Source organism: Bombina bombina, chromosome 6 (assembly GCF_027579735.1).
Source record: "Bombina bombina isolate aBomBom1 chromosome 6, aBomBom1.pri, whole genome shotgun sequence".
In the NCBI taxonomy this organism is placed as follows: domain Eukaryota; kingdom Metazoa; phylum Chordata; class Amphibia; order Anura; family Bombinatoridae; genus Bombina; species Bombina bombina.
The window spans coordinates 1,049,409,631-1,049,432,037 of record NC_069504.1 but is presented as its reverse complement, the minus strand read 5'-3'; the positions used below and the strand labels follow the sequence as shown (position 1 = coordinate 1,049,432,037).

At 38.0% G+C, this 22,407-nt stretch overlaps 1 protein-coding gene across 1 annotated transcript in view; it reads right to left on the bottom strand.

Moving 5' to 3' along the window:
* Positions 1 to 14,702, bottom strand: part of B4GALNT3 (beta-1,4-N-acetyl-galactosaminyltransferase 3) — a 317,092-nt gene extending 302,390 nt beyond the window's left edge. Inside the window, exon 1 of the mRNA XM_053718828.1 lies at positions 13,906 to 14,702. Within this exon, the coding sequence (XP_053574803.1) occupies positions 13,906 to 14,125 (220 nt within the window). The 5' untranslated portion in view covers positions 14,126 to 14,702. The remainder of the gene's footprint in view (positions 1 to 13,905) is intronic.
* Positions 14,703 to 22,407: the final 7,705 nt, after the last annotated feature.

Genomic DNA, 22,407 nt, shown 5'->3' with positions numbered 1-22,407 from the left:
GATGTGAATTGGTAGGTTTAGTTGTGCCAATTTCTCCCTATCAATTTTTGGTGGATTAACCTTATCCCAAAACGACTCTTTTGCTTTAAGATCTAGGTCCCCAGAGGCATATATGCTCTGATAATATTTAAAAAAGGCTTCTCGGATATCATGGGATTTGGTATAAACGTTATGATCCTGCCTTATTGACATAATCATGTTCTTATTTTTCCTGAAATTTATGATTTTAGTCAGATTTTTAGCTGATATTCCCTCCGGACCCTGCCAATAATGCCTATTTTTGATATCTTTCATTGCCCATTTTTTATTCATAAAATGATCTCGTTCTTCTCGAGCCGTTCTGTATTTATTCCATGATAAGCTATCTGGCTTAAGAATATATTTTCGGTATGCATTCTTTAACTGGTTTGCTAGTTGCAATTCCCTGTTGGCCATCTTTTTTCTCATTCTAATCATGTATTGTTTAATTTCACCTCTCAAAACAGCTTTACCAGCTTCCCAAAAAATTTCTGTCTTGTTCCTATATGTATCATTTAAAATAGAATATTCTCGCCATCTTTGCGTTAACCAGTTACAGAAACCCAAATTGTTCATCATATAGCCTTGAAATCTAAAGGAATTCCTATTTGATACCTCTTGCAGATTACAGTTTAATTTTAACGATATCATGGCGTGATCTGATATAGTAAAATCAGATATTTCGGATTCTAAGTCTAGTTTTGATATATTTTCATCAATAAGAAACAAATCTATCCTGGAGAAATTCTTATGTGATTTAGACTCACCAGAATATTCTTTTATATCCGGATGTTGCACTCTCCATATATCTTTTAACTTTAATGTTTTACACAATTCTCTGAAGAAACACGCCTCTCTTATATGTTTCCCTCTATTTTTCTTTATCAATAACCTGTCTAGTTCTGGATATAGGGTCATGTTGAAGTCCCCTGCTAAGATCAAGTTTTGCCCTAAATAAGGAATTAATTTAGTTTGGATGTTAATCCAAAAACCTTTATCAAATTCATTTGGCCCATATACATTGCATATTGTCCAGACTTTGGCATCAATTTTTATTTGCATGATTAAGTAACGACCTGCTAGATCGGCCTCGACGCTAATTATATTATATGTTAAGTTTTTATTAATCAGAATTGCTACCCCTCGCTTTCTTGATACACAGGGAGTGGCTAAGATTTCAGCTACCCATTTTGCCCTTAACTTTGGGATCTCTGTTGCCTTTAGGTGCAGTTCCTGTAAGAGGACTATATCAGGGTTGAGTTTTTTTAGCGTTTTTAGGATGTTTTTGCGTTTTATTGGGGAGGTAACTCCACCTATATTCCATGATATAAAACTTAAATTCATGCTCCTTTAATCCGATATGCTAACATTTTCACATCAAATACTAATCTCACACAGAGAGAAAAAAAAAAAAAAAAAAAAAATCCACACTCACACCACAATCCACACTCATACCACAATCCTCAACCTTGCCATTGTTCCACACAAATCCATCAATTTCCATAGCCATTTTGTTCATGTACCCCTTAACATTGTACTCAAAGGAAATACTTCAAAATTGTACATTTTTTTTGAGACAAAAAGCCTTCGCTTCACTTGGTGTATTTAGAACTACCTGTCCCTCGTCTGATTCTATTACTAGTTTAGCAGGATACTTTAAGATAGCTTTCATTCCGCTTTTTATGCATCCAGAACAATAAGGGGACATTTCTTTCCTTTTTGCAGACGTGTCTGCCGAAAAATCCTGGAATAAAAGAATCTTTCTATCTTCAATAACTGGTGGATTTGTCTTCCTATACTGCCTTAATATTGAAACCTTATCTTGAAAATTCAAGTAGCGTATCATGATCATTCTTGGGCGATTTCTATTATCTGCCTCTGTTCTATGAAGACCCACACGATGAGCTCTTTCTACTTCTATATTTCTTCCCTGTACTGGCAAGTTTATCAATTTTGGGAGAGTAGTTGATGCAAATTGTATAAGGTCTGCATATTCTGAGGTTTCAGGAACTCCCACTACCCTTACATTGTTCCGCCTCGATCTATCCTCTAAGTCCTCTATCTTTGACTGCAATATCTTAATAGTATTCGAGAATTTCTGATTACTATCTTCCTGGTTGGTATACAAGTCCTCTAAATCTGATACTCGAGTTTCAACTTCTGTTAGCCTACTAGAAAATTGCCTAACTTCAACCGTAAGACCCATAATCTCCTTTTTTATGCCTTCAAACTGGGGCAATATTAGGTCCACTAACTGGTTATTGGTTAATTGTGTCTCCACACCTTTTCCCATATCTTGCGGGGAGGAAGGGATTATCTCTCCTAGTTGATCTTGTGTCAATTTGTTCAGCTTTTTATCTCTCCTGGATGACATAGCTGGGGACCTGGGTTTCAAATTTGTTATATATTTTTCCATTAAGATCTGGGATTTGTACTAAACCCAGAAATGTGTCTTATTGTGAATTTATATCAGTGAATGATTGTGTATGTGCAAAAAATCAACGCAGGGGGGTCCAGAAAAGAAAAAAAGACAGACCCCCTGCCACCCTCTAAACTCTACAATCTACTACCCTTGAACTACTGTGAGTGAAAAAGATAAAAAAATAAAAAAAAATAAAAAAAGTGAATAACAACCAAAAAGTGCAGAAAAGAAAAGAAATAAGAAAAAAAAAAAAAAAAAAAAAAAAAAAAAAAAGAGGTTTGCAACCTATATATCTTATTCCAGTATCCGCTACAGCAATGTTATCTCACCAAAGAGCCTTTTATATATTCCGCCTCCTTTTCTGTTTCCACACCCGGCCTAACTTAACCTATGTGTTTAATGTTTTGTTTTAACCTAAGATACACAAATAACCTTTATTTTAACACCCGTATTTGTATTTCACTAAGATAATAACAGTGAAGCACACCTCACTATCTGGTTTCTGCTTAATTATCTTTACCTGGCCAACTTCAGTATTCCCTTATCAATGCTCTATATGTAAAAGAAAAAAAGAAAAAGAAAAAAAAAAGACAAGATATATTGCAGTATTACACAGTAATGCGCCCCAATTTCAATATGCCTTTGTTAATATGCTCTCTGAGGAAAAACCAACAATATTCACATTATTTGTCCCAGATTTCAGTAATACCTAGCTGTTGCATTCACTTAAAAATTAGATAGGCAGAAATAATATTTCACTATTCCCTCACTAGCATACACTTGCAAACAGAAAAAACAGCCATCATTATACATATGAGGGAATATTTTTAGAACATTTGTGGTTTTATCTATATGGTCCATGTCATAAATTTCTCTCTTGTCCCTACAGGCAAGGATCTTTGCCAGCTTTTATCTGTTGTTAGAGCATCCAGTTATAAAAAGACAGTCTCCATCAGAACCTAGTATGACAGCTCCACAGGGGTTAACTTTCAACCATGCTTGCATGCAACTTTATTGCTTTGAACTAGGCCAGAGTGGCTCCTTTTCCATGTGCCACAGACAGCACTCAAAGCTACATCCCAGTTAATAAAACTTTCACTGGGGCCTATATTTTCCAGGGACGTGGTTAAGTTTGCCTCTTGAAAAAGGAAAAAAAAAAAAAAATGTTCCTAGCTTTCCAGCTTATCCTTATCCTTCTACCAGCTCCACTATGGACCTATATACACAGAGGCTACACACAGAACTGTTAATGAATCAAGATAAACAGCAAACTTCCTGCGCTTCAACTTAGTTGATACTGATATTTTTAGTACTTTACCACTGTCATATGCCTCGTGAGGCTTATAGGCATGTGTACCCAGGTAGTTAGTCTCAGTACTAATCTTGTCAACCTGTATCCAAAGCTCAGGTTAGCCTGTGTACAAAGCATACGATCCCAGTGTTTATAGGAAATGCAGGTTAGCCTGTGTACAGAGTACTTTATCCCAGTGTTTATAAAAAATGCAGATTTCTGTCTGGCCAAATGACTCTAAAAGGTGTACACTTTAACAGGGTGAGGCGCTGCTGTTAGATTCTTGGGGCATACAGATTTTATACTTGCGGTTTTACAGGTTTGCAGCTTCCGTAGGCTCTCTTCTTATTGCCTTTCACTTTAATCTTGGCTTCCGCAACCCTCAGGGGCTGAAGTGGCTCCTCCAGGATACCTCCCGAATTTACCCCTTTCTGCCGCCCGAAAGTGCCGCTTCTCCAATTAGGGGATTCGCTTGTTTCCACCTGTCGCCGCTCTGCTCACATCCGCACTTGCCTCTGTTCCTTTGCCCGCTATGCAAGGTTTGCTGCCTCACCCTCTGCTTCCAGAAGATCCTCCGAGTTTTGTTTTGGCTATTAGCCAGCACCACCTGACTGCGGCGGTAACGACTGGTCCTCCGTGCTACAGCACCTGTGCTTCTCTCCCCAGGCGGAATGCTTCTCTAGCCGCCAACGGGAACACTGTGCTTGGGGGTTATGGATCTCCAACGCTCGTGGTCCTGAGCTCAGAGCGTGCAACCGTGGTCACGCCCCTCCCCCACCGGAAGTCATCCCCGTTTTTGTGCAATACATTAATGGATTCTTTTGTGTGTTAGTTATATAAAAAAAATAGATCAGGGTTACAGATAGCATGAGTGCTTCAAAACAAAAAAGCATGAGATCTACTGCTCTAAGCCAGGGTTGGTAAACCTATGATACTAATGCCCAAGTTGGCACTCATAATAAATCGACTGGCTGCCTCTAGACATCCAACATACAGTTTGTTTTAACAAACATTTTTTTCTCATGAATCAATATTATATATCAGCAATTCGATTAAATTGTATTATTGAGATATATCTATAGCTATCTGTCTTCCTGCCTCTATATGTCTGTCAATCTCTCTATATACATACACATAAAAGTAAAAAATAAACTTTAATAATTCAGAAACATCATGCAGTTTTAACAAACCTCTTATTTACTTCTAATCTAAAATGTTCTATGTTGTCTTGACTTATTTAGTTGAAGAGCAAAGCTTGGATTGGCTCACAAGCAACCTTTAGGTCATATTTTCCATAATGTGAATTTCGTATAACAAAACAGTAACTATCAGAGACTTTGATATTGATTTATTTCTTATGTTACAGTACATCGTTCAGAACTAACTGCCTATACTAACAACTAATCAAAACATCATATATTCAAATATATCCAGGGCTTGAAATTTCCAACAGGCAACAGTACTGTGTGTTTTAACCCCTTATTGACTATTATGGGCCTTTAAAGGGACATGAAACACACCTTTTTTCTTTGATTACTTTTTCAGTTAGACCATGGAATTTGAAAAAAAATCCAATTTACTTCTATTTTTTAATTTGCTTCCTTCTCTTGGTATCCTTTTTTTTAAAAGCATACTTAGATAAGCTCATGAGCAGCAATGCATTACTGGGAGCTAGCTGCTGATTGGTTGCTCCACATATATGCCTCTTGACATTGGCTGACCCAATGTGTTCAACTAGCTCACAGTAGTGCAGTACTGCTCATTTAACATCGAATTTCAAAAGAATGAGGCAAATTTCATAATTGAAGTAAATTGGAAAGCTGTATGCATGCTCTGGGTCAATTTAACAAGAGGCGAGCAGACATGATTCACTGTAGCGACTCATGTCCGCCCGACCTCGCTAAATGCCAACAGCATACGCTGTCAGCATTTAACATTGCACAAACATTTCTAGTGAAATGCTTGTGCAATGCCGCCCCCTGCACACTCGCGGCCAATCGGCTGCTAGCAGGGGGTGTCAATCATCCAGATCGTATCTTACGACTGCTGCTTCTTAACTTACGTTTCTGGCTAGCCAGAAACGATGTGGGTCGGAAGCAGCATCAACTACTTGTTATGTTAAATTGACCCCTCTGACTGAATCATAAAAGAAAAAAAAGGGTTTCATGTCCCTTTAACTCTGAGTAACTAGAAGCACATTATAATTATACTAGTTGATAAGCCTGCCCAGAGGGCAGTCTATTTGTTAAAAATGCAACCCCCCAAGCTACAAAAATTTAAAAAGTAAAAATACAGAAAAAAATAAACAAAGCTATCCAAAATAATAAAATTAAACCTAAACTAATACCCCTATAAAAATAAAAAATCCCCCCCAAAATAAAAACACCCCCTAATCTAATACTAAACTACCAATAGCCCTTAAAAGGGCTTTTTGTAGGACATTGCCCTAAAGAAATCAGCTCTTTTACATTAAAAATAAACAAAGTCCCCCCTAACAGTAAAAGCCCCCACACACCAAAAACCCCAAAATAAAAAAACTAACACTAATAAACCTAAACTACCCATTGCCCCTAAAGGGGCATTTGTGTGGGCATTGCCCTTAAAAGGGCAATCAGCTATTTTTTTCACTGCCCTTAAAAGGGCATTCAGCTTTTTGAAATTGCCCAAAAAACCCTAATCTAAAAAAAACAAAAATTAAAAAAAAACTAACACTAAAGCCTCAAATAGGTACTCACGGTTTCAGAAGTCCGGTGGAGAAGGTCTTCTTCCAGGCGGGTCCATCATCTTCATCCACAGCGAAGGCGCGCGGAGCAGAGGTCCGGAGCGGTCTTCCCAGATGTGGCGATCCTCGACAGTGGTCATCTGTGGCGGCGGTCCTTGGAGGCGGTGGCGGTCCTGGTGGCGGCGGTGGTCCTCGGCGACATGGAGGCTCCTCTTCATCTGATGTCTGTAGTATACTGAATATTGAATGCAAGGTACAGAAATCAATTTGGGGTACCTTGCATTCCTATTGGTTGAATTGTTTAAAACAGCCAATAGGATTAGAGCTACTGAAATCCTATTGGCTGTTTAAATCAGCCAATAAGATTTCAGTAGCTCTCATCCTATTGACTGATTTTGAAAATTTCAGCCAATAGGAATACAAGGTACCCCAATAAATATGGGGTACCTTGAATTCAATATTCAGTGTGTGGCGGACGCACCAATGACCAACGCCAAGGATTGCACATCTGGGAAGACCACTCCGGACCTCCGCTACGCGCCACCTTCGCTCCACGCACATCTGGAAATACCGCCACATCTGCGAAGACTGCTCCAGACCTCCGCTCCGCGCCGCCTTCGATGTGGATGAAGATGATGGACCCGCCTGGAAGAAGACCTTCTCCGCCGGACTTCTGAAACCGTGAGTACCTATTTGGGGCTTTAGTGTTAGGGCTTTTTTTAATTTTTTTGTTTTTTTAGATTAGGGTTTATTGGGCAATTTGCAAAAGAGCTGAATGCCCTTTTAAGGGCAATGCCCATACAAATGCCCCTTTAGGGGCAATGGGTAGTTTAGGTTTATTAGTGTTAGTTTTTTTTTATTTTGGGGGGTTTGGTGGGTGGTTTTACTTTGTTTATTTGTAATGTAAAAGATGTTCCTTGTTCAGAGGAGAGTTGCCTGGTATTTCGGGGCTGGACTGACCTTAATTGGCGGGATCAGACTGATATACTTCAGGAAAGTTTTCCTTTGTGAAAAGCACACTGGTCTAAAAGAGGCTGCTTCCGGGTGGTAAATCGCCATGGAACTAGCTGATGAGCTGTTGTTCGTTCCTGGTAGAGCGCTTCTCTCTTTGTATGAAAATTAATATGACCCTGGGGAAGTCTCCCTATGGGTGATGGGGGAAACCAGACGTGGACTCCGTGCCCACTGTGCTTAGAGGAATGTGGCTGCACCTCACTGACGAGGCCCATAGGAGGCCGAAACGATCGTCGGGGGTTGTCATGTTCCTTGTTCAGAGGAGAGTTGCCTGATATTTCGGGGCTGGACTGACCTTAATTGGCGGGATCAGACTGATATACTTCAGGAAAGTTTTCCTTTGTGAAAAGCACACTGGTCTAAAAGAGGCTGCTTCCGGGTGGTAAATCGCCATGGAACTAGCTGATGAGCTGTTGTTCGTTCCTGGTAGAGCGATTCTCTCTTTGTATGCAATATATATATATATATATATATATATATATACACACTGTATATATGTGTGTGTGTATGGACTGTACTAATTCCACTGCTTAATGCAATACATATAAATAGGTATTACTTGAAGAAGGTAGAGAGTTGGCCAATATATACTAAAGATGATAGACCACTATAATTACTATAAATTCTGCCTGTGTTATCTATTGGGTGGGGTCGATTTCTAAGTGTCCATTATTATTATTTTTTTCAAGAAAAGTTGGCAACCCTAGATGTGTGCTGCCTTTATTACAGGACGATTCATTTAGTTTCTCCTGTGCTGTGCTATTATGCCTGTCTGCATGCACACAATAAATTATGAATGGATTACAGTTATAGAGTTGCCACCTGTCTCAGTTTTAAACAGAAGTTTTCAGGAAAATCACTAAATAGTTCTAGGAGATCAGTTTAATTGTGAACAATATTAAAACTGACTGCATTGATCAAAATAAGGAAATGTAAATAGATATCTAAAGGGACATTAAACACTTTGAGATGTTAATATAAAATGATAAACTGTATATTTGAGAAAAACTCTACAATATACTTTCATGATTTATTTTGTTCCCTTTTCCTGTAAATCCATTCTGAAATAGTAAGCTTTTCAGTTCCTGTAAGTGCGGAACACTGTTACATTCCACAAAGGCATTGGCTGCACACTCTAGTGACATATTTATAACTGTCCCTAATTGCCACAGCAGAGAAGGTAACCTACGTTACAACATGGCAGCTCCCATTGTTTTATAAACACTAATGGCTAGATTACGAGTCTTGCGTTAGGCTTAAAAAGCAGCGTTGGCCGGTCCCAACGCTGCTTTTTAACGCCCGCTGGTATTACTAGTCTTGCAGATACAGGTGTACTGCTCACTTTTTTGGCCAGAATCGGAAATACCGCAAATCCACTTATGTCAATTGTGTATCCAATTTTTTCAATGGGACTTGCATAGCGCCGGTATTACGAGTCTTCCAAAAAGTGAGCGGAAGACCCTCTCCTGTCAAGACTGGTACCGCATTTAAAAGTCAGTAGTTAAGAGTTTTACACTACAACGCCGTAGCATAAAACTCTTAACTAAAGTGCTAAAAAGTACACTAACACCCATAAACTACCTATTAACCCCTAAACCGAGCCCCCCCACATCGCAAACACTTTTTTAAAAAAAATTAACCCCTAATCTGCCGAACCGGACATTGCCGCCACTATAATAAATATATTAACCCCTAAAGCACCACACTCCCGCCTCGCAAACACTAGTTACATTTTATTAACCTCTAATCTGCTGTCCCTAACATTGCCGACACCTACCTACATTTATTAACCCCTAATCTTCCACCCCCAACGTCGCCGCCACTATATTAAAGTTATTAACCCCTAAATCTAAGTCTAACCCTAACCCCCCCTAACTTAAATATAATTTAAATAAATATAAATAAAATAACTATCATTAACTAAATTATATCTATTTAAAACTAAATACTTACCTATAAAATAAACCATAAGCTAGCTACAATATAACTAATAGTTACATTGTAGCTAGCTAAGGGTTTATTTTTATTTTACAGGCAAGTTTGTATTTATTTTAACTAGGTAGAATAGTTATTAAATAGGTTTATTTTAACTATTTAATAACTAAATAGCTAAAATAAAGACAAAAGTACCTGTAAAATAAAACCTAACCTAAGTTACAATTACACCTAACACTACACTATAATTAAATTAATTCCCTAAATTAAATAAAATTATCTAAAGTACAAAAAAAACAAAACACTAAATTACAGAAAATAATGAAAAATTACAAGATTTTTAAACTAATTACACCTAATCTAATCCCCCTAACAAAATAAAAAAGCCCCCCCCCCCAAAATAAAAAAAGCCCTACCCTACACTAAAATACAAATAGCCCTTAAAAGGGCCTTTTGCGGGGCATTGCCCCAAAGTAATCAGCTCTTTTACCTGTTAAAAAAATTACAGATCCCCCCAACATTAAAACCCACCACCCACACAACCAACCCTACTCTAAAACCCACCCAATACCCCCTTAAAAAAACCTAACACTAACCCCCTGAAGATCACCCTACCGGGAGACGTCTTCATCCAACCGGGCAGAAGTGGTCCTCCAGACAGGCAGAAGTCTTCATCCAAGCCGGGCATAAGTGGTCCTCCAGACAGGCAGAAGTCTTCATCCAGACGGAATCTTCTATCTTCATCCATCCGGCGCGGAGGGGGTCCATCTTCAAGACATCCGACGCAGAGCATCCTCTTCATCCGGAGTCTTCTTACTAAATGACGGTACCTTTAAGTGACGTCATCCAAGATGGCGTCCCTTCAATTCCGATTGGCTGATAGAATTCTATCAGCCAATCGGAATTAAGGTAGAAAAAATCGTATTGGTTGATGCAATCAGCCAATAGGATTGAGCTTGCATTCTAACTTACCTATAAAATAAACCCTAAGCTAGCTACAATATAACTTATAGTTACATTGTATCTAGCTTAGGGTTTATTTTTATTTTACAGGCAAGTTTGTATTTATTTTAACTAGGTAGAATAGTTATTAAATAGCGATTAACTATTTAATAACTGCCTAGTTAAAATAAATACAAATTTACCTGTAAAATAAAACCTAACCTAAGTTACACTAACACCTAACACTACCCTACAATTAAATAAATTAACTAAATAAAAAACAATTAAATAAATTAAATTAAATTAGCTAAATCAGAAAAAAACCACTAAATTACAGAGCTGGCATTCTATTGGAACAGCCAATAGAATGCCAGCTCAATCCTATTGGCTGATTGCATCAGCCAATAGGATTTTTTCTACCTTAATTCCGATTGGCTGATAGAATTCTATCAGCCAATCGGAATTGAAGGGACGCCCTCTTGGATGACGTCACTTAAAGGTACCGTCATTTAGTAAGAAGACTCCGGATGTCTTGAAGATGGACCCGCTCCGCGTCGGATGTCTTGAAGATGGACCCGCTCCGTGCCGGATGGATGAAGATAGAAGATGCCGTCTGGATGAAGACTTCTGCCCGTCTGGAGGACCACTTCTGACCAGCTTGGATGGGGGGGCTTTTTTATTTTGTTAGGGGGATTAGATTAGGTGTAATTAGTTTAAAAATCTTGTAATTTTTTTTATTATTTTCTGTAATTTAGTGGGGGGGGGGTTTGTGATTTAGCTAATTTAATTTAATTAATTTAATTGTTTTTTATTTAGTTAATTTATTTAATTGTAGGGTAGGTTAGGTTTTATTTTACAGGTAAATTTGTATTTATTTTAACTAGGTAGTTATTAAATAGTTAATAGCTATTTAATAACTATTCTACCTAGTTAAAATAAATACAAACTTGCCTGTAAAATAAAAATAAACCCTAAGCTAGATACAATGTAACTATTAGTTATATTGTAGCTAGCTTAGGGTTTATTTTATAGGTAAGTATTTAGTTTTAAATAGGAATAATTTAGCTATTGATAGTAATTTTATTTATATAAATTATATTTAAGTTAGGGGGTGTTAGGGTTAGGGTTAGACTTAGGTTTAGGGGTTAATAACTTTAATATAGTGGCGGCGACGTTGGGGGTGGCAGATTAGGGGTTAATAAGTGTAAATAGGTTGCAGTGACATTGGGGCGGCAGATTAGGGGTTAATAAATATAATTTAGGTGTCGACGATGTTGGGGGCAGCAGATTAGGGGTTCATAAGTATAATGTAGGCGGTGTCCGGAGCGGCAGATTTTGCTCTACGCTCACTTTTTTCTGGTTAACGCCGGGTTTGTAAAAACCCGTAATACCAGCGCTGTCTTAAGTGAGCGGTGAGCATAAACTGCTCGTTAGCACCGCACAGCCTCTAACGCAAAACTCGTAATCTGGGTGTAAAACTTTACACTTTTTTTGTCAATATTTAAACAACTAATGAAACTTTAAAAAATACATCTACATGTTATTCTCAGACTAATCTTTTTCTTTTAATGTATCATTTTATCTAGCATTTATTTAGTGTTTAATGTCCCTTTAATTAAATTTACAATTTCCTAAAAAAAAATTATGTATATTTTTTTAGAAAACCCTGTAAAAAAGATACTCACTGCCTGGTTTTCACCTGTATGTAAGTTGTCTATAATACAGCTTAACAGGTTAATAGAGGTTTGTGTGAGTATCACTTTCTTTTCGGCATCCCTGCAGCTATGTGAAGATTATAGAAGTCTGTGCACTATTGATGTCGCAATTCTACAATTATCATAATGAGATGTATAAATTATTATTTAAAATTACGATAATCAATTTTTTATTCCATCTAAAAAGAGAATGTTTCTGTATGTTCCTTTGCTGAATAAACCAACTTTTCTGTGACGGTAGATCCAAGCAATAGCCCCAAGACAAAGATGTACACAATCAGACACTATGGGGCATATTTATGATTGTGCGAGTGGACATGATCCAATATAGTGGATCATGTCCGCTGCACATCGATAAATGCAGACAGCATACGCTTTCGTCATTTACCATTGCACCAGCAGTTCTTGGGAACTGCTGGTGCAATACCGCCCCCTGCAGATTCACGGCGGATCGGCCGCTAGCAGGGGGTGTCAATTAACCTGATCGGGTTGATTTCTGTCGATGTCTCTCCGCCTGCTCAGAGCAGCTGGACAAGTTATAGAGCAGCGGTCTTTAGGCTTCAGGCTCGCCGGAAACACGGGGCATCAAGCTACATACAGAGCTTGATAAATATGACCCTTAATATTTTACCTTAAATTTATAGGGATCTGAAACCCAAATGGTTTCTTTCATGATTCAGATAGAGCATGCGATTTTAAACAACTTTCTAATTTACTTCTATTATCACTTTTTCTTCATTCTCTCTGTATCTTTTATTGAAAAGCAGGGTTGTAAGCTTAGGAGCCGGTCCATTTCTGGAGCCCTATATGGCAGCAGTTTTGCAAGAATGTTATCCATTTGCAAGAGCCCTAGATTACAGCACTATTTCTTGTCATGTAGTGCTCCAGATGCCTACCTAGGTATCTCTGCAACACAGAATATCATAGGAACGAAGGAAATTTGATAATAGAAGTAAATTGGAAACTTTTTAAAAATGCTAAGCTCTGTCTGAGTCACAAAAGAAAATGTTTGGGTTTCATATTTCTTTCAACATCTATTGCTTAACTTTTTTTTAAGAAGGAAAAACAAATATTGTTTATCATGTTGAGCAGTTGTTTTTTTTATTTTCATGACAACATCAATAATATGCTGTTTGAACAAGTTTTGCAGATGGAGGGATAGTAGTGAGATGCAGAGCACTACAGCTTGCTCATTGGTGACAATGACACTAATTGTTTAGAATTTGAAGCTGTCACTGTGCACATCCATATGTGACGCCTCATTACTTCATAAAATATCAAACTAAAACACATGCAGAAAAATGACAAAGATGTGCAAGTAGGTGACGTGTGAAAATAGGTTGTTTATAAGCTTAATTCTGATTGTACAACCGTTTATTATGTCACTGCTCCATAAATATGATAATCAAAAGATAAAAACATTGTTCTAATAAAAGTGGGATAATATATATATATAGTTAGGTAGGATATTGATCATCAGTGAAATTGCTCATGCATTCCAGACAAGGTCCTAAAAAATAAAATGGCACTGGTAGTATTTGCAATTTGCTTTATTATTCCTTAAGTAACTTAGATTTATAGAATCCGCAAATATGCACAAAACCATGTAACGGGTCTTAGATTTATATAATCAGATAGGAAATATACACAAAATCAATGTAATTTTCCTGGAGTATAGATGTACAAACCACTGTAAAATGTTGGGAAATTGTAAACCTATGTTCAGAGATTCAGGAGCATAGCTGGTGTATCCCAGTCGGTAAAACAAATAGATTTCTAATTAAAAGTGGAACTGTTTATAAATATCACACTTCAGGTGTAAAGTGACTCTCTCTGTGGCACTTACTTCGGTTGATGGGATTTCTGTCGTCCAGTGCTGTCATCTGCAGATACATTGTCCACATCCCCAGCAGTAGAATAGATAATACCAGAAGCAGCTGAAAATGTTTTTTTAGTTTTTTTATGGGCAGCGGGCGGCCCCACATCCTGGCCGCCCGCTGCCTACAAGTCCTTCTTGGTAACGTGACTTCAGTGCTCCTTGTTCCACAATGTGCAACCACTGGCATTCTGCAGGTGCTAGCAGGAAGTCATCTGTCGCAGCCCCCCATTACCCACTGAGCAGTCAGACTGATTACTTTACAGGATACCCCTTTACCCCAAATCGTCTTCACAAAACTCAGCAACAATCCTCACTTGTCAGACAGGTGATTACAGGTGTCTAGGTTTTTGCTTTTACTTTCTTGCGGAATCCTTTTTTCTACCTACCCTCCTTTGCTTGTCCTTTGGCACTTGGGTCACAGTCCCTCATCTATTTCATCTGCACTTAGCTGGGTATCTCTGACCTACACCAAAACAGATATGAATAGGTGCTTTAAACACTAAATAATGTGCCTTTATTGAACTGGATAACCTATTAACTAGGAGAATAGTGTAAATCAATCATCTCAATTTCTCATATACCTATTTTCTCCTTACAGCCCAGCATAAAACCTGTCCGTCCCCTGTTTGTTATATTTCTATCTCCCTTCCTGCTCTTACCTGTCTGACTTCACCTGTATGTCCCACCCCTCTGACTAGTACATTTATTTTTTTCCCTTCCCTTTCTAGCTTCTTGTTGGTTGTATCAGTGCCTGTTCACTCTGTCTCCTTGTCTCTTGTTTCCCTGGTTCTTTTTTGTCCCTTGGGCTCACACACCTTACTCCCAGGGAGGGGTTACTTCCCACGTTTACTGTTCTCCCCGCCCTCACTGTCAACAGTCTGTTTGATGCAGGCACAGCAGGAGTGTAACCCATTCCTAGCCAGTGACACCTGCAGGACATTCAGTGACTTACTGTACAAATTAATGTCTTAGAGCAGTAATGCATATGGCTTAGGCTAAAACTATGTGACATAGAGATTACATCTTGTAGATGGATACAGAAGTACAAAGATCCCAGCTATCCAGATATGGGATTATAGTAAAAGAGCAACTTGTTGGTTTAATTCAGACACATTCCATCTATTTCTGAAGTCCTAGCATTGATGATTACAATGTAAAGTTTCTTAAGATCACTGATGTCAATTTAAATTTCCCCATATATTCTGGTATCCAATCAAAATCAAGAAAACTGTCTGGCTTGTGTCAAAACATGTTTAAAATTTAGGGTCCTTTATTCAAAATTAAGCGAAGTGTCTACATTTTTAAGTGTTTCTTGTGATGTACGCCACCTGCTTCTAGGTGCTGTTTTGTTGCATGGAAAATGCAAACATATTTCTCAAGCGTAAAATGCGAAATTGCTATTCAGAAAACCAAATGCACAGGGCCAATTTGCATCAAAACACATTCCATCTGATTGCTGGCAAACTCCATTGTAAAGCAATAGCCAAAAACAAACCAAAGACTGAAAAAGCATTTGCATGTGATTCTTATCTGATCCCCTCAGCAACAACAATTATATATAACTAAAGTATAAAAAGCAAAAATTTCACATATTTTTTTCAAACATTTTTATAACAAATCAAATAATTAAATGTCACACAGTTTACATTGCAAAATCAAGCAATATGTATGTACCCATTTGCTTCAATTAAAGAATATATTTATTTTTGTTGAATTTCTTTAACTCTTTTGAATTTTCAAGCACCGTTTTTATAAAGAGATTTAAAACATTTTCCTTTGTACAGTATACAGGATAGCTAAGGGTAGTGTTAAGTTATCCACAGACGGTCACAAGCAAATATTTTTGACCTACAAAAATAGCAAATATGAGTTAATATAATAGTAATTTTATTTGAAAACTAGCTTTAAATATAGCACAAGCTTTTAAGATTTCCTGAACTCTTCATCAAGAGACGTGTACGACACAAGTCCCGACAAACAGATCTGGCAGTTCTGAAATCCTGTAAAAAAGCTTACACAAGAAGTATTAGTGTAACTCACTTGTGCTATATTCTGAGCAAAAAGTATTGGCTTAAAATGAAGAAGCTGGCACAAGGGGCAAATTGGGCAATGAATGTGTAGGGTAAATAGTTCAGTAATTTATGAAAGCCCTATTTACAGAAAGAGACAGACTTCCAATGGAATACATATATATTTGCTGCCCATCGCTGCGCGACGTACCCGCCTCGCTGCGCTAGGTTCTCAGCAGTGTCTCCAGGGTCAGACCGGGATCAAAAAGAGGCCTGGTCATTTTAGGGCAAAGAGGCCCACTCAACCCCCCCCCCCTCACCATTTCTTAGTTAACCAAACATGGCAAGTATAAATACACACATTATATATATATATATATATATATATATATATCACAATCAGTAAAGATATCCTCCACCTGGGTGCTAGCATACAAAAGTGGGAAAGAAGGTAGAAAGCACTCCAAAATTCCAACATTTATTGTGATGTTTTGGGGATTAAAAATTACCCCTTCTGATTTTTTATATAACGTATATATATATACACACACACACACACACACACACACACACATACATACATACATACACACACACACACACACACACACACACACACACACACGCACGCACGCACACACACACATACATACATACGCACGCACGCACGCACACACACACACACACACATACATACATACATACATACACACACACACACACACACACACACACATACATACATACATACACACACACACACACACACACACACACACACATACACACACACACACACACACACATACATACATACATACATACATACACAGTGTGAGTGTACCCTGTATTTCCATCTATAGCTGTTATTTCATGCGACTATGATCATTTTAGCAAGCTTTATAGTCAAACAATGTCCCCCTAAAAACCTCAACATTCAGATACACCCTTGATCCCACATACATATATATATATTTCACAACTGAGCAGTCATTTGTTACCCTTGGTTGCCAGTAACATGCATGTACATAGTAGTCATTTTACCCCCTGAATTGCTAGGAGCACAAACATAACACTCCCATTGCTGCCTGTAACAAATAATAGAAAAGGCACAGCATTACTTCTTTTTTTGGCCATATTTGTAATGAATAGCGGTATACCCTTTACATTTAGCCGACACTTAGGGGACTATACAAGTACTGGACATTTAAAGGGACAGTATACACTCATTTTTATATAACTGCATGTAATAGACACTGCTATAAAGAATAAGATGCACAGATACTGATATAAAAATCCAGTATAAAATGGTTTAAAAACTTACTTATAAGCTCTCAGTTTAGTTCAGTTAAAAAGGCAGCTGGAAAGCCCACTGCAAGTGGGAAATAAGACACTCCCCCCTCCCCCTTCTTTTGCATATGAAAAGACCCTTTACACAAACAGGAGCAAGCTGGAGAAGGTAGCTGACGGTATTCTCATAAAAATTTGGGGCTTGGTTAGGTGTCTGAAAATCAGAGCAATGTTATTTAAAAATAAGCAAAACTATATATATATATATATATATTTTTTTTTTTAAACTTTATGGGCTATATAAATAGATCATCTACTAAACATTTATACAAAGAGTGTATAATGTCCCTTTAAGTGTCTGGTATTTTTGTATAGATTTTACTGGACAGCCTTCTAAAATATTGGACTGTCCAGTTAAAGACTGAACAGCTGGCAACCCTAAAATATCAATACATCTCACTGTTTCAAGCAACAACAAAATAAAATAGCATGAAGTGAACTGAATATAAACATGGTAGGTGCTTCCCAGTGTACATTTTAAAAAAAATAATACTATATTTGTAATTCACCAATAAATCCTGCAATACTATACAAACCAAGGGGGTAAAAAATACAGACAAGACAGGGTTAAACAGACTGAGACAGAATGACAGAGGGGACTACTCCATAAATATACACATATATAGTTACTGCTTTACAGTAAATTAATTGCTGAAGACGTGTCCCTGCTACTGTCATTGTGTGTTTGGTATTAACCCCTTGGATGAGAGTGTGCACAATGGTAGCAGCCCTTTAATACAGGCTCAGCCAGTGGTTTAATACATCTACTATTTATTTCCCTCAAACCAAAAATAATAATTATACTAATAATAAACACCACTACGGGAGATTCCCCATTAAATTTATCTTATATTTTAATAATTACAGGGACATTTGGTAGACTAGGAGAAAAATAAAGGTTTTATTTGTTACATGTCTATTCCTCCCTTGTGACAAAGGGGAAACAGGAGTATGACATGATTTGTAAGAGTGTAACAGAAATGCTTGAAACTACTGTATTAGATGAACGGTATTATTTGATCAGCAGAATCCTGTATCTAAGTACTTGTTATATCTATACATCTGCAGTTAAGATATTTCCATCTTTGGGAAAGATCAGTGTCAGTGTTTTAATGCACCTAAAGGACTATTGCGCTAAGACTAAAAGCTCAGGCCTGTGTAAGCATAAGGATAACTAACTTGGTAAATTTCTAATCAGATCAGATTTAATTAGATTTCCCCTTAACCTTAGCAAAGGTTTATACATTGCCAACATCTTCAGAAATTTCCATGAAGTTATGAACTGTTTAATAAATGTAATATGTGACAGTAATTCAAAATAGCTGTATATTATTTGATAAGACAAACCCTAAAATCATTTTTACAGACAATTTGCTAAAAAGCTGTCAATAACAGAAGTGTTTCTGGTGCCCCTCAGTGTGTCTTTATATACTTGTGGCTGAAACTAGGTTGTGTTGCCTAAACTTTCGTGGAGTTCATTAAGATTTATCTCAGACATTTTTTTAAATCAATATATATTGTATCTGCTCATTCAATGTATGAAATATAATTTGCTTCATGTATATACTGTAAAATGATTGGTTTAAATAGAGGCTAACACTTTGAAACTACATAACTTAATGTTGAAGCCAAAACACAGAAGTCACCTCTACACTAACAACATATTTATGATAGAAATATATATATATATATATCTTCCACTAATATCCGTTTAGCTCTTTATATATAATTAGACAGCCACGTGTAATCACCATACGGCCGCAGCTCGCAGCAGAGAGTACATGGGTCCAGGGGCGAAACTACAGGGGGTGCAGAGGGTCACAATTGCGACGTTGACCTGCCACTGCCTGCACGGATACCATGTGAGTGTGACATGATGCTTCACTAGTGTCTCTGACTACAGGGGTTAGTGTTTTTGTTTTACCCATTGGTGTTTATGTGTGTGTGTATGTATGTATGTATGTGACTGTGTGTGTATTTATGCATGTATGTGTGTGTATGTGTGTATGTGTGTGTGTATGTGACTGTGTGTGTATTTATGCATGTATGTGTATGTGTGTATGTATGTGACTGTGTGTGTATTTATGCATGTATGTGTATGTATGTATGTATGTGACTGTGTGTGTATTTATGCATGTATGTGTATGTATGTATGTATGTATGTGACTGTGTGTGTATTTATGCATGTATGTGTATGTATGTATGTATGTGACTGTGTGTGTATTTATGCATGTATGTGTGTGTGTGTGTGTATGTGTGTGTGTATGTATGTATGTGACTGTGTGTGTATTTATGAATGTATGTGTGTGTGTGTATGTGTATGTATGTGACTGTGTGTGTATGTATGTATGTGACTGTGTGTGTATTTATGCATGTGTGTGTGTGTGTGTGTGTGTGTGTATGTATGTATGTGACTGTGTGTGTATTTATGCATGTATGTGTGTGTGTGTGTGTATGTGTGTGTGTATGTATGTATGTGACTGTGTGTGTATTTATGCATGTATGTGTGTGTGTATGTGTATGTATGTGACTGTGTGTGTATTTATGCATGTGTGTGTATGTGTGTATGTATGTATGTGACTGTGTGTGTATTTATGCATGTATGTGTGTGTGTGTATGTGTGTGTGTATGTATGTGACTGTGTGTGTATTTATGCATGTATGTGTGTGTATGTATGTGACTGTGTGTATTTATGCATGTATGTGTGTGTATGTGTGTATGTGTGTGTGTATGTATGTATGTGACTGTGTGTGTATTTATGCATGCATGTGTGTGTGTGTGTATGTGTGTGTATGTATGTATGTGACTGTGTGTGTATTTATGCATGTATGTGTGTGTGTGTGTGTGTGTGAGTATGTGTATGTATGTATGTGACTGTGTGTGTATTTATGCATGTATGTGTGTGTGTGTGTGTGTGTGTGAGTATATGTATGTATGTATGTGACTGTGTGTGTATTTATGCATGTATGTGTGTGTGTGTGTATGTGTGTGTGTATGTATGTATGTGACTGTGTGTGTATTTATGCATGTATGTGTGTGTGTGTGTGTGAGTATGTGTATGTATGTATGTGACTGTGTGTGTATTTATGCATGTATGTGTGTGTGTGTGTATGTTTGTGGAACCAGCAAATTACAGACCTTGTTACTACAGCATGGGGGGGCGGGGGGTAAACAGTGTCAGTCTGTACAGTACCACTATATACAGTACGGGGGGTCTGGACCATGTCACAAACTACTGTGGTCACACAGCCATCTCACCGGCAGATTACAGACTGTGTCACTGACTCACTATATACAGTACTGGTGGGTTAAACAGTGTCACTATATACAGTAATAGGGGGTCAGACCATCTCACAGACTGTGGGCACAGGGTACCTCCTTTTGCAGACATTTAATCTGATTCACATTTTTTCCTGTGTTAAATGTAAAAAAAAAAGAAAAAAAAAAAAAAGATATGTATCAAATTCACTTTTTTGTGTGTGTGTGTGGGGGGGGCCTTATTAGATTCTTGCACCTGGGCCCTGTGGTTTCTAGTTACGCCTCTGCATGAGTCCCCGGGCCTATATATATATATATATATATATATATATATATATATATATATATATATATATATATATATATATATATATATATATATATATATAATTCTTCTACTAATATCCGTTTAGCTCTTTATATATAACTAGACCTAAAGCCTGTGTACACGTACATTTTTTGCAGTACAGTGGTTCCACCCCTTGCTTGCTCTCTATTTCCCCTCTCTTTTTCTCTCTCTCTCTCTCCTCTCTTCTGCTCTCTCCCCCTCTCTCTTTTGCTCTCTCACCCCCCTCTCTTTTGCTCTCTCCCCCTCTCTTTTCCTCCCTCTCTTTTGCGCTCTCTCTCTCCTCCCTCTCTTTTGCGCTCTCTCCCCTCTCTTTTGCTCTCTCTCTCCCCCTCTCTTTTTCTCTCTCTCCATCTCACTTTTGCTGTCTCTCCCCTCTCTTTTGCGCTCTCCCCCCTCGCTTTTGCTCTCTCTCTCCCCTTTCTGCCCATCTCTTTTGCTCTCTCTCTCTCTCTCTCTCCCTCTCTTTTGCTCTCTCTATCCCCCATCTTTTGCTATCTCTCTCTCACCTCTCTTTTGCGCTCTCACCCCTCTCTTAGGAATAGACAGCCACGCGTAATCACCATATGGCCGCAGCCCGCAGCAGAGAGAACATGGGTCCCCGGGCCTAATCCAAACCTCACCTGGCTACCAGCCTCGTCGATCCCAGCTCTCCACACATTGCTTACTGGATCGGGAATCTGGGATGGACACGACGGTGGCACCGGCATCATTCTCGGATTTCTCCCTCCAAGGAAGCACTCAGCACTGTGCCATTGACACTCTGACAGCCTCTCTGTGTCACGTGGACGTGGCACGCGGCATGCCGGCATCAGTGTAGTGCAGTCGAGTGCTGGGCTGGTGTGTCGTGTCACTCACAGTGCTCATTGCACCTAACTTGTAATACCAGCGCACATTTGCGTGCGCTGTTATTACTGAATGGAGCACACAAATCAAGCTCCCAATTTTGCACTATGCTCATAATCTAGCCCAACATTTTTCTTTCATGTTTCAGATAAATCATACATTTTTAACAACTTTCCAATTTACTTCTATTATTAATTTTGCTGCCTTCGCTTGATATCCTTTATTGAAGGAGCAGCAATGCACTACTGGGCGCATCAGAAATCCAATGATGAGGTATATGTGTGCAGCCACCAATCAGCAGCTAGCTCCTGACCCTACCTAGGTATGCTTTTCTACAAAGAAAATGAAGCAAATTAGAAAATATAAGTAAATTGGAAAGTTCTTTATAATTGTATCTTTCTATGTCCTACTGGCTCAAAGTTGAAATGATTGTTATGTGTGTTTCTATCACAAAGCAAAATAACTAATTGATGTAAGTTATACTAGTAGTCTTGGATAGTAGCTGCCACCATTTGTTGTGTGGATTAGTAAGCAGTTTTATATTGTCCATAGAGACATGGAAACAGTTTTCAGGGTAAAACCACGGATCACTGGATATTTGAAAATGTTTCAAGGGATATGAAACCCCAAAAAAATATTGTGGGATTCAGACAGAGCATA